Here is a 13505-nt window from a genome sequence, read left to right as displayed (position 1 = left end):
GAGAGTTGATCAGACTATGTATAGGAACCATATATTACTTTCCCAAACAGGAAAGAATCCCCCAATCAGGGGTCTCTGGAATAAAACACAAAATCACAATTTAATTCAGCTTATTTGCTCAATTGTGCACTGATGCATCAGATGCAAGACATATTATGCATAAGAAAAAATTAGTCTCATGTATCCAATGGAATTATTGTACTTTGTATCCAAAATAAAAACCTCACTTGCCACAAGTGGTATGACAAGTATACGGCAGTCCACCTCAAAGTATTCATATAAATCATTCTCAATTCGATTTCAACATTAGGACATCTATTTCCCAGCACCACAGCTGGAAATGTAGGTCTGGTGTATTATTGAGGGTAGTACATTCTACCAACGCTGCCTGAGGCTGCTGATGTGAGGTGATGGCAAGTACTAAAACTCTCAATAATACAAGTTTACTCATTTCATTAAGTGCCAGCTCCAGCCCTAACCTACAATCTGTGGTACAGTGTTCCCTAGCCTTGCTGCAAGAGAAACACAATGCCCTAGACAGCAGCAAACACCGTGGAACAGGAAGAGCGGCATTATATAGCATCTGAGGGTAGTTTATCTTGCCTTTCTCTGCCTAACCTCGAAAGGAAGCGACCCATTATACTGGCTGCCAAAGTTGATTTAAGAGAAAATGGTGTTTAGTTTCTTAAGCAAATAAAATCCTGGGATGTATAAAAACAGGATTTTGGTACTTACCGATAAATCCCTTTCTCCGATTCCACAGGGGACACTGGAGTTCAAGACAGTGGGTATAGATGGTGGTAGAGTAGAGCCTGGCACTTTAAATAATTTAGAAGTGTGACTGGCTCCTCCCCATCTATGCCCCATCAGCCCCAGTTTAAGAACGGAGCCCAAGAAGAGACGGAGGACAACAGGAAAACGAGGAGAAGGAGATGAACACAGAACGGAACAATACCGACTGAAGGAGAACAGAGGAAACCACTGCAGGGAATCATGCAGTCACACAACCATAGAAGGAACCAAACAACTGGCAGGTATGCAGCGCTGGGCGGGCGTCCAGTGTCCCCTGTGGAATTCGGAGAAAGGGATTTATCGGTAAGAACCAAAATCCTGTTTTCTCCTTCATCCACTAAGGGACACTGGAATTCAAGACAGTGGGGACGTCCCAAAGCCAACCTCCTGGGTGGGAAGCGCAGAGAACATGCCAACTCTTTGGTCAACCGAACAGGGACCGCCAAGAGCTGAGGATCAAGTGTCGTGAGCCAGGAGACAATCAGAACTCCCTGCGGAACAGACACAGAAATTCCACAACTTACAGCGTAAATAGAATGGAATAAGCGGCTAGCGAGAAAACACCCTCAGATGAGAAGCATCATAACGCTGTAAGCTCAGCTGAAAACAGGCCAAGCCGGACTGTTGGGAGCAGAGAACTCCAACCCGAATCCATATGAGAAGGGCAGTAACCCGAGAACAAAACTCGAGAAAACCGTACCAGATTCGGAAACAGAAAGCTGCAACAGTCGCAGATAGCAGAATACCAGCACTGTTGGACATAGTCATAAAGATACAAGTATAACGATACCAATCTACAGAAACAGAGCTGATCCTGTCCACAGACTCCTAACAGAGTATGCAGAGAGGTAAAAGTCAAGGCCGAACAGTCACCATGAACCATTCTGGAGGTCCAACTACTACAAAGTTGTAAACCAGCGGAAGGGAGAGACCATAGAAGTCTCCAACGAGTAGAGATCACACTGGGAATGAGGCCGAGGCAGCTTCGAGAGGATTGAGATTACAATACCTGTCAGAGGGTCAGACAGCAGAACAACCCATTCTGAAAACAGTAGAAAACAGCGACTGAACACCTGCAGCCGAAAAGCAAATCACAGCCACAAACTCCAAAACAACAGACAACTTCCAACATGATGGAAGTGCGTAGTCAGTACCAACAGCTGGCCTGAACATAGTATGAAACAACCAGGATACCCTAGTAGTTAAAGAGCACGGATGCAACAGCCACCCAGGGAGCTACCAATATAGGGAAGCACTCCATACCGCAAGGCTAGAGCACTAGGACAACCCTGAAGGTACCACTCAAGTATCAGTCAATGTGATGAAAACATCCACAGAGATTGAACAGGAAATCCACCAGGCTCCCTGCGTAGGACATATTGACTGTCACACTTTAATGTAGAGATGTGCACTAGACCCTCAAAGCGCTTCAGTCCATAATCCCAACAGATCTAGTAGAAGAGTGTCACGAATCTCAATGATGAAACTATGCACCAGGGAAGCTCTAAAGTGTAGAGCCAACTGATTAAAAGAGCAGATGGCTGCTAGGACCGCAGCTAGGGTGTATAAGGGAGAAAGCGGCTATGCAATGACAGGTTGGGCATTAGTGGGGTAAGACCGCTTACCTGTGAGCGGCCAAAAGCCCTCTGGACGCTATGTAGAATGTCAGACCTTTTTCATCTCACAGCAACCTGCCCCGTCAGGTATAGGGAGTAGCTTCAGTGGGCTAAGACCCAATGCTCTACAGCACGGACTTCAGTCTGGAGATGTTGCAGTAGAAAACACTGTATAAACTAGCAAAATGTTAGTGGAGGCAGGAAGGTCGTTCAACAGGACTCTATACCTGAGCTTGTTATATTAGGGATGTGTATCCATATAGAAATTATACCTATACCACAAAACGGTCTACTAGTTTAAGTATCAGTACATTAACACTTATAATGGAGAAGTGTGTATTACGCCCATCAATCTAATACAATCCAGGCCTGACCCTGCCTATATCGGCGGGCGGCCCTAGGCCTTCATGTAATTTAACAAATGAATCCCTGATTACGGAATAGAACCTGGATACTCTATGTACAGATAGAATGTACCTAGGGGCCCTTTAGAGACTCATGTTATTGAGATATGTGACAAGACAATAATATGGAGTACTGGAATCTATACTGAGAAGGGTACCTGTACATAGACAGAGTGCATTAGTTATCCCAAGAAAGGAAGGGATATATCTGTAGTGATAACCCCAATAGGGTTAAAAAACAAGTTTTTCCAATTATTAGAAAATATGCATACAAGGAATGGGAATATATCAGTATATATACACCCATACATACAGACAAACATAGTTGCATAAGAAGGCAATCTCTTTGAAAGGAAGAGCAGTGCCAACATAGCAAGTTAACTTGTCAGACTCCTGCATTCTCAGTGTCTTATAAGTTTGCTACCAAGTGCAAAGTTGAAATAATCATAGATCACCCTAAAGGGGGGCGCCACAGATAGGGACTGACAAGAAGGAACTAGAACCCCAGGAGGATGTAAGTACATATCTTTATATACAAGAAGGCCCCAGTCATGTATAGGGTTCATAATAAAATCAATGTCTATCACTATGTAAGCTGCAGAACATGACTCTAGTCTACAGAGCCACCATTTAATTAATATATATATATATATATATATATATATATATATATATATATATATATATATATATATATATACACACACATACATACACACATATATATGGATAAGCTGACAGCTTTGGTGATCCCAGGCGGCTTCCCATCCGTGGATATATAGGTATGTACACACGCCCACATACGAATCCTTAGGGAGAGATGGTGTAAAGCGGAGTTATTGTACCAACTACTGCATGAGGAGAGTCCAGCCTTCAATTGCAGAATCCTTCTTTTAAATATGCTAGGTACCAGACATAAAACTGATAACAGATCCTACCTCTGCCTTATAAGGATAAGAAGCGATATATACATCTCCACATATGCATACCTACATACAAGATTAGTAGGTGACGATAATATTTAAAATTAGAACATGAGCAATATTTAGAGCCATGGAAGGAACTGAGCCACAGGACTCCAGCATGTATATGTTCTATAGCAGGGCTTAGTATAAATACATGTGGCTTACCTCAACGCAGGGAGACTGCTCAAGTGTCGCGTGTAGCCATCAGCCTACTACGGTGTAATGGGCAGGATATTTTATCAGCGTGCTGTCCCAGACTGGTATCGAACCTGGGACCCTTCTGTTACTGGTGTGCTCGCCTTAATCAGTTGAGCTATATATGTGTGCAGAAGAGTAACAATCCACAAACTTAAGGGATTACTGTCCCCAAAAAGTGAGCTGTATTCTAACAGAGCCTTCCCAACATATTAAAAGGGAGACCTGTCCCTTGGGAAAATCCACAGCGCAATCCCCCCATCTAAACAGGGGATAAAGGCCTGCTGTTGCTATTAACACAGCTAAAGAAGTGGCCGTCCCAGCCTCTAATGCTGGGCCACAGGGATGGTAAGCCCAATATGGGATTCTCGTTCCTGAGAATGGATGATTCGGGAGGACCTGACCCAAGGCCTGCCCCCTCAGCCAACGCTGGATTGAGACCCAACCCAATGGAGAGTTCTCCTCACCCACAGATATCGTTCCAATATTTTTGTATATGTGCTGCCAAAGCGTGCACTGGAACGCTTGTCATCCTTGCGCAGTGTGCTAATTAACCTCTCTGGAATAAGGCTTGTCCATAGACCACCCGATTAGCAGAGTAGAAAAAAAAAGGTATACACATACATACACACATATACATCTACATACACACACACACAACACGTACATATACATGTGTTGCAGAAGTGACAGATGACTCTTACACTGCGCTAGGGTAAAGTTATACCGCGCTGTGTGCGCAAAATGTCCATGCTAGCCTGGAAGAGTCCCGGCTAACATAAGCTGTCCCCTCAACAGAACCGCATAAAGCAGAGTCATAGTGCACCTGCTAAGCGCAAGGTTGAGGGAGGGGCAGCAAAAGGCTAGACATATCCATCAGAGCAGCAGGTGTTAGGGCAATGAGCTATACTGCTGTGGAGGGCGCCGAAGCTTATACATTAAAGCTCCGCCTCAGCAGACTAACAGCTACGCTGTTATAAAACACACGCAAGCACAGGGAGAATATACAAACTCCACACAGGGTCATAGTGGGAAACGAACCCATGACCTCAGTGCTGTGAGGCAGTAATGCTAACCATTACACAGTCTGAGCTGCCCTGTTAAATATATGCAGGCTGCCTCAGTGCTACTGGCGCTGTACCTACTGTGAGAGCTCCAGCGCTTTTTGTAAGTGAGTCAGCCGTCTGTCACTTACCTTACCTACAGTTAAAGGAGCTTCAATACACATCTCCCCATTGTGGGGGGAGGGGCAGGAGACCCGGACTCAGCCGGCTACACCTAGCGGCGGGACCCATACTTTCATTTTCTCCCCCGAGCAGGAGTGAGTCAGCGCTGTGCTGCACAACGGACCCCTCTTAATAAAGAGGGAGTTTATATTGCCCTTAAGAGGGAAGCGCGCTCTCTTGCAGGCGCTGGTCCGCGCTGCATACATCACTGTGAGTAGGCGCCGGGACACAGGGAGCGATCACGAGTAAAAACTTGGCTCCTCATCTTAAAAGAGCACCTCTCCTGCTAAGCAGGAGGAGAGAGCATCAGCTGATGTCCACTGTTCCCGTGAAATGACTCAGCGCTGTGCTTGCCGGCTATGCTCCAAGTGCTGCTGCGGAGCAATAAGGGGGAGAACCCTTACAAATGGCGCCGCTGTTGCAGGACGCGCCATAAGTGTATGTTTAGGGTGGGTCTCGACACCGGGTCCGTGCGCTGATTAAGACAGCGGGACTTATTAGCCACGGCAGCCAGCCTTTGTGAGGAGGGCAAGCGCCATCGGCACTGCTAACGAGCTTTCCTATGCAGCAGCGCTGACAGCCGCGTGGTGCACACAGCGCGGCAGTGAGGAGGGAGCCGGACTATAATAGGCGCCGCTAGCTTGCATGACGCGCCATTTCGCTCCAGCAGCCCCAGCGACGACCGGGGCTGTAATTTGCGCCTTCGTGACTACAGCACCTGGTGACCCCCTTGACCTGGAGATCCGAAGTCGGGGATAGGGTGGTGCGGGGGGAGGGGAAAGTCGGGCCCTCTTAACAGTGACAGTGTCACTGAGCCCAGCTATACATCCACTGCTCCTGTTAATCAGGAGCAGTGGTCATACTCACAGCTGCTGCGGCCGGGATGCTGGGCTGAGGGGGCGGAGAGGAACCCGGACACATGCCGGTGTCAGCAGTGGCGGGTCTTCTCGGGGTCCGGTGACTCCTTTGTGTGTGCCCCCTCCTCAGGGTCACCGGACACAGGCTGCAGTAGCCGTGTGGTGCCCTTCCCGGCGGCTCCCACGTAGCAGGCAGACTGCCACAGCAAGCAGCCTGCCTGTCCTCAGTGTTAAATAAAAATTAAAAAATATGAAAAAGGCTGGAGACAGCCTGATGTGTGACCGGCTCTCTCGGGCACATTCTAAAAACTGGGGCTGATGGGGCATAGAGGGGGAGGAGCCAGTCACACTTCTAAATTATTTAAAGTGCCAGGCTCTACTCTACCACCATCTATACCCACTGTCTTGAACTCCAGTGTCCCCTAGTGGATGAAGGAGAAAAGGTGGATAAAAGAACTTGATGTAATAATCAACAAATCAGTAGTTACACAACTTGAAGATGGGAACATATAAGGATATAGGAGAATTTGAGTGTCCAGTGAGGTGCACTCATTAACAAAGGGAAGGAGTTTTACATTACAGGGAGGTTATCAAAAAAGGTACCTTAGAGGTAACCCAATAAAAATATGTATGAAGATACTCAAGGTCAATACAAAAATTTCTCAAAAACATTTTGCAGTGGACATGGGAGTCATTCATTGTGAATTGAAGTTAAGTTTCATGATCTGTAGAGGAAGACACTTTTTACTGTAAAACAGATCATGCATAAATTCCAAAAATGGATACTCTGCCCCATACAGGTTTCATCGTTCAACTGCAAAAGCTGGACGTGCACTTAAACAAAATTTTTAATTTTTTAAGACAAAAGGTTTGTATTCTATTCCCTTTATCACATCTGTACATTCGATGAAAAGGGCTGTACAATTAGCCCACAATTTAGGATTCAGCACTATACCATGCAGTGTCACCCTGGGGAGCCTTGGGACACTTCCAAGGGTGCCTCAGGTTGGTAGTCCAGCAACACATCAAATTTATGGTCAGTGCAAGTGGCAAAAACATAAAATATGTGGACAAACAGAAGCGCAACCCTGTCCACCCACCACATATCTGGACCGAAGTCAGTCATGTAAGCACAATTTAATTTTTTCTTCTAGATTTCTCAGTAACAAACTTTTGGCTTAGGGGTGCAGTGAAAAGAATGCCGATGCTCTAGGGCAGTGTTGGCTAACCTTGACACTCCAGCTGTTATGGAACTACATAACCCAGCATGCACTGCTACAGTTTTGCTATTAGGGCATGCTAAAACTGTGGCAGGGCATGCTGGGATATATAGTTCCACAACAACTGGAGTGTCAAGGTTAGCCAACACTGCTCTAGGGTGTCGCGATTCAAGAAAGTTTGGGAACCACTGCACTATACTCATCTTACCGGAGTCATCAGAAGAGCTGTTAGCCTTCTTCGCTGCGGCGGGTTTTGCAGCAGTCTTTGCAGGTGTAGTTTTTGCAACTGGTTTAGCTGGAGTCTTCTTACCATCATCGTCACTTGAGTCTGTGGTGAAGGAAACAAATGTTATAAGTCTACAGACATAACTCAATAGTTTACAGCCAGTAAACAAAATGTAGCAGTAAAAAGTGCACTAAACAGGCACTTGCAGACTATACGGAACTTGGCATTTAAATTCCCATCTTACCGGAGCTGTCAGAAGAGCTGGCAGCCTTTTTAGCTGCAGCGGGTTTTGCAGGGGCCGGTTTTGCAGCCGCCTTTGCGGGTGTAGGTTTTGCTGCTGGCTTAGCAGGAGCCTTCTTATCTTCATCGTCACTTGAGTCTGTGGTGACAAACAGTAATGCTTTATGCATACATAGATATTTAACCCAACTATTTGTCCCAACCAACATAATAAAGCATCATAACAATGTTAGGCTCTCCACAGACACTATCATAATGCAAAAATTTGGATCTAGTTTCCTAAGACTCCCATCTCACCGGAGCTATCGGAAGAGCTGGCAGCCTTTTTAGTTGCAGCAGGTTTTGCAGGGGCCGGTTTTGCAGCCGCCTTTGCAAGTGTAGGTTTTGCTGCTGGCTTAGCCGGAGTCTTCTTACCTTCATCTTCACTTGAGTCTGTGGTGAAAAAAATAGAAATACTAGACATTACTCATGAACTAATTGTCATAAAAAATGTAGCATCATAACAATGTTAGGTTCTCCAGAGACACTATCATACTGCATAAAATTGGCATCTAGTTTCCCATCTCACCGGAGCCGTCGGAAGAGCTGGCAGCCTTTTTAGCTGCGACGGGTTTTGTAGGGGTCGGTTTTGCAGCCACCTTTGCAGGTGTAGGTTTAGCTGCTGGCTTAGCTGGAGTCTTCTTACCTTCATCGTCACTCGAGTCTGGGGTGGAAATAAAACATACTTTACTTAAGGCATATTCTGTTTTATCCAACTATTTATCCTATTCCAGACCATCAAAATGCAGCTGTAAAACAATGCTAGACTGTCCAGAGACATTAAGGGGTAAATTTACTAAAGTTAGAGTTTTTAGAAGTGGAGATGTTGACCACAGCAACCAGATTCTAGCTATTATCTTCTAGAAGGTGCTAGTGAAATGTTCTCTAGAATAGGCAACATCTCCAATTCTAAAAACTAGCACCATAGACTGAAGTAGTCATCTAAACAGTTAAAATACCCATCTCACCGGAGCTGTCAGAAGAGCTGGAATCCTTAGCAGCAGCTGGTTTTGCAGGGGCTGGTTTTACAGCAGTCTTTGCAGGTGCAGATTTTGCCGCAGGCTTGGCTGGAGTCTTCTTACCTTCATTGTCACTTGAGTCTGTGTGAATAGAGTAACACTGTTATATCTGTAGGCATTCGAAACTGCTTGTAATTTTCCAACTTTACAAAAAAAAAAAAAAAATTATTTTACTCACCAGAGCTGTCAGAGGAACTGGATTCCTTTTTCGCTTGTGCCGCTTTCTTTGCGGGTGTCGTTTTCTGAGCTGAGGTATTCTTCCCAGGTGTTACTTTTGCTACTGGCTTAGACGTCTTTACCTCTTCATCACTTGAGTCTGGGACAAAATAAGAACGTACACTACCAGTTAAAAGTTTTAGATGACCTCCATATTTCCAGTTTTTATTGCGATTTAAGCAATTCAAATTCAGTGAATAACCTGAAATGGTACAAAAGGTAAGCCGTAAACTGCCAGGGAACTGGTAACTTACAGCTGCAGCAATGAAAAAGGCCTGACTGGGCTACAAAGCACCACCAATAGACTACTGAAGACTGGAAAAAGGTCTTATGGACCAATAAATCAAAATGTTCAATATTTTGAGGGTTTTTGAGCGCCGCTGAGTAAGAGAAAGAATGGTTCCCATAGTGTGGGGCTTATTTATGATGTGTTTAAGCTCAAAATTGATAGAGGGCAATGCTTTTAATAGCAAAATACCGCACGACACAAGCTGGGAAGTGGAGGCTTTTACGAGCCCCTGCTCAGTTAAAAAAGAAAAAAAAAAAAACCCCTGACAGCAACTGTCAAATATGGTGGAGAAAGTGCGATGGTCTGGGGCTTCTTTTCGGGATCTCAAGTAGGCAGCTTTGCCCAGAGTGACTGGCAGCCTGCACCAAAAACAAGAGATATGGTAAGAACTTACCTTTGTTATCTCTGTTTCTACGAAGTCCATAGGGTCCACAGGGTTGACCTTGGGGGGTATAGGTTGGGAACCAAATCCGGGCACCACGCAGTTAAAGCTTTTAGCTCCCAGGATGCACTGGGTCCACTCTCCCTATAACCCCACCCCCAAGCCAGAGGCACCTCAGTTTGTAAGTAGCCAAAGGCCGGAGGAGGAGAGAAAAAGAGAGAGAAAACTGGAACACTCAATAACCATACTCACCGAAATGGGAGACGGAAAACCGGTGACCAGCCACACAGCCCATATGAAGCCAGGTGCGTCAGGGCGGGCGCCCTGTGGACCCTATGGACTTCGTAGAAACAGAGATAACAAAGGTAAGTTCTTACCATATCTCTTGTTTTCTACTTCAGGGTCCATAGGGGGTCCACAGGGTTGACCTTGGGGATGTCCCAAAGCAGTTCAACCAAGGGTGGGGACGCTCCTGTGCTGAGAGGAGAATCCGTCGCCAAAAAGGAAGCATCCTGAGAGGCAAAGGAAACCAATGCCTAGAACCTTAAAAAGGTGTGGACAGAAGACCACGTGGCCACCTAGTAAGGCAAAACAGCCGAGGCGCCACAGCGAGCCGCACACGAGGGTCACATGGCCCGAGAAAAAACAAGCATCAACAACAGGAAGGCCTACCCATGGGTAGGCCCCTGAGGAAGACCTACGAGGCCATCCAAGTCAACATTTGGTTATAGGCCGGCCATCCTTTCCTGTGAAAACCAGAAATCTCAGACCACCAATAAGGAGTCCGATTTCCGTAAGGAACCTGAACGGATCACATAAATCCAAAGAGGCCAGACCACAGTCAATGAGGCCACACCAGCCGAGAGGACTGGGGACAGAATGGCCGTACCATAAGTTCCAGAATAATATGGAACCTGAAAACCACTAAGAAGAAACACAGGGCGAGAGCAACTCCCACCCTGACATGATGCCCTCCAGAAGAGGGAGCCACATGAGAACGCTCCCAATTCAGACACTCTCCTGGTTGATATAAACACCCTGAGAGAAAGAGAGAGCCTAAGCAATAGACCATGTAATGGCTATCACAACCAGCGGTTCCATTGACTGTCCCCGGAGGTAACGAAGAACCACTACTTACTCCCAAGGAGTCCCTAGGGAGGACAAATGGAGGCATAATCAAGAAAACACTCCAAAGGATGAACTGGATACCAGAGTGAAGCAATTCCATATCTTAACCATACTGACAGTGTAGAGATCCGCACTGTCAGGAAGACCAGGCCAAGTGTGAAACCCAAGCCAGCCGGAAGGAATGCCAGAATATCTGGAAATCCTGGACACCGGAGGATTGTATCGACAGGTACAATACCATAAGATTTATGGCTGCCACAGTTTGTGGTAGGTCCCAGCAAAAGCTGATCCATGTGCTCTAATCATTCCAACGATGACAAAGCCAGGGAAGCCGTAAGACCACTGTAAGGACACAGTCAAAGACAAACGACCCAGGTCCAAGGCAAAACCAAGGACCCTGAGACAACAGGTCCGGGCAGTGAAGCATCAGGGATGGAGTATCGATGTAGAGACTCCGAAGATCCAAGTACCCCTGACATCTGGGGCAATCAGGAGCCACCAGCAGGAAAGCATCTCCGTCTCGATTGAAAACACTTCCAAAGACCTCGAGGAAGAAGGGAGACCGGAGAACACAGGTACACAAAGTGGAAGGACCACTTCACCGACAAAGAGTTGCTGAAGTTTGCTTCAGAATCCCCAGAGCTGAACTGTAACACCCTAGTGTGATAAAGTCAGAAGGCCATGAGGGTCACCTCAGGGGGGCCCCCCCTGCTCACCAGGAGATGAAACCTCTCTTGGGGAAGAGACTAGTCCCCGGGATGCACGTCGTGACGGCTGAGGACTCCCGCTTCCCAATGGAGAGCTCCTGAAATGAACGCTGCCGAGATGGTCGGGAGGAGACCCTCGGACTATGTCCGAATATGTGACATACCTGTCATTGCCACCCAACGAACAGTGTTGCTAAAAAGGAAGCCACTGTCCTGACCCTGTCGGACTGAACCTTTTCAGGTTCACCGGGAAACAAGAGTTATGCCAGAGTAAGTTAATTGACAGGGTGGAATCGACAGACGTCCAACTGCACTGAAAAGGATTCGGTCCAGACACTGTCCCTAGCAAAGAAAACCCTGGACGAGATGGCCATAGCCACCCGGACAGGGACCGACTTGCCTCCGGAGAGAGCATCATCGTTTGAACAGTTATCCGACAGAAAAAACTCATTCCATCTGGAGATGAGCCAATTATGGAAAGGCCTGGAATGGAACTGAGCCCATTCCACCATGCATCCCAGAGTGTAAAGACATCTGTCGACTGCGCAGACAACCATGTACTCCTAATGGAAGAGAGGAGATTCCGTCTTACGCCAGAAGAATTCTCAGATTCTGAGAATCCAGCAGGGATCCTAGATGAAGAATACCCAGAGAGGGATGCAGGGAGGACTTTTTCCCCGTTGATTAAACGTCTGCACCCTGAAGAAGCCACAGTCATCCTGACCTGGCCGTAAAGTACCCCGGTGATCCCGCTAAGAGCAGGAGGCCGTCCAGGTACAGGAGCATTGGGATATACTGAACAGAAGAACTGTCAGAAAATCCAAAACGCTGGTAAACCCCTGTGGGGCTGAGGACAGTCCCAACAGGCAGAGCCCGAAAAATTGTAAGTGTTGCTGTGATACAGCAAACCTCAGCCCATGCTGAGGAAAGGTCTCTGTAAGTACCCGTAGGCACGCGTCCTGTATATCCAGTGATACCCTAAAGTCCCCAGGTTCCAAACATCGTATGATGGAGCATAGGGATTTCCTCCTGAGCCCAGGTAGCTTTAGGAACTGGTTCAGGGAATTGAGACAGAGAACAGGCCAAAGAGGACCATTCAGCCACCGCACCAGAAAGAAAACAGAACAACCAGTCCCTCACTGAGATAGTGGGGATGGCCCAATTAGCTCCGCTTACCGCAACAACTGCATAGCTTTCTGGATCTGTAAGGCCCTTGTAAAGAGGGCGTACCCTCCTACCCACGTAGCCGCGGCAACTTGACACTAATACCGGGCGAACTGAGAAAATCGGTATCTCCCAGTTGTAGGCCTGTCCCGTCAGACTGAAGAGATATCCGTAGGTTCAGAAGCAGGATCGGCTGGCAGTCCAGGCCTGCTCGGTACTGGATATGTCGGCCCTTGTAGATGCCGACAGTCTACGAAGAAACAGACCTTTAGGCTGACCGAGAGGACAAAAAAGACTTAACAGACTTAGTCTGAGGCCTTGTAGTGTGCATAGCTGAAAGCGGTAAACTTGTCGTTAGTAATACTGCCAATGTTACTACAATCTTGTCAAGGTCAGGACCAAACAATATCAACCCTAAAGATGGTATCTGCACCTCTGCATTCTCAGAGCGCAGCCATAGGGTATTACGGAGGATACAGTCGCAGCCGGAACTCTGAAAGTTAGGAGACTGGTATCCAATATAGGCATGTCCACCTATGACAACTGCATATATTACATGAGCGACCAAATACATTTGAACCCCCGACGTGTTGGAGGGGAAAAAACGTTACAAATGCATCAACCCAATATGCAATAGTATTAACCAACCATGCTATAGCCATGGTAGGATGGGTAACAACTCCCGAAAGCAAGTATACTGATTTCAGGCAGAGTTACCACCTACGGATCCGAAGAATCCGACCACGCAGGAATGGGAGGCGTAGTAACGTCTGTAATCAGACGAGTAACACGCCCATCCCCCCCAGGAGGGGCTCGTGAT

The 13505-nt window shown here is 46.8% G+C and overlaps 1 protein-coding gene across 2 annotated transcripts in view; it reads right to left on the bottom strand.

The window, feature by feature from the left end:
* The window catches only part of NOLC1 (nucleolar and coiled-body phosphoprotein 1), a 67669-nt gene that overhangs the window by 37762 nt on the left and 16402 nt on the right, over window positions 1-13505 (bottom strand). For both annotated transcript variants that reach the window (XM_088475612.1, XM_088475613.1), the window contains exons 10-15: window positions 8978-9115; window positions 8749-8880; window positions 8310-8444; window positions 8039-8173; window positions 7746-7880; window positions 7484-7603 (exon numbers count right to left, since the gene is read on the bottom strand). In XM_088475612.1, coding sequence (XP_088331738.1) covers window positions 7484-7603; window positions 7746-7880; window positions 8039-8173; window positions 8310-8444; window positions 8749-8880; window positions 8978-9115 — 795 coding nt within the window. The remainder of the gene's footprint in view (window positions 1-7483; window positions 7604-7745; window positions 7881-8038; window positions 8174-8309; window positions 8445-8748; window positions 8881-8977; window positions 9116-13505) is intronic.

Source organism: Taudactylus pleione, unplaced genomic scaffold, assembly GCF_031769625.1.
Source record: "Taudactylus pleione unplaced genomic scaffold, aTauple2 ptg000016l, whole genome shotgun sequence".
NCBI lineage: Eukaryota > Metazoa > Chordata > Amphibia > Anura > Myobatrachidae > Taudactylus > Taudactylus pleione.
Note: the sequence above shows the minus strand (reverse complement) of the source record. Positions and strands in the feature narration are given on the sequence as shown.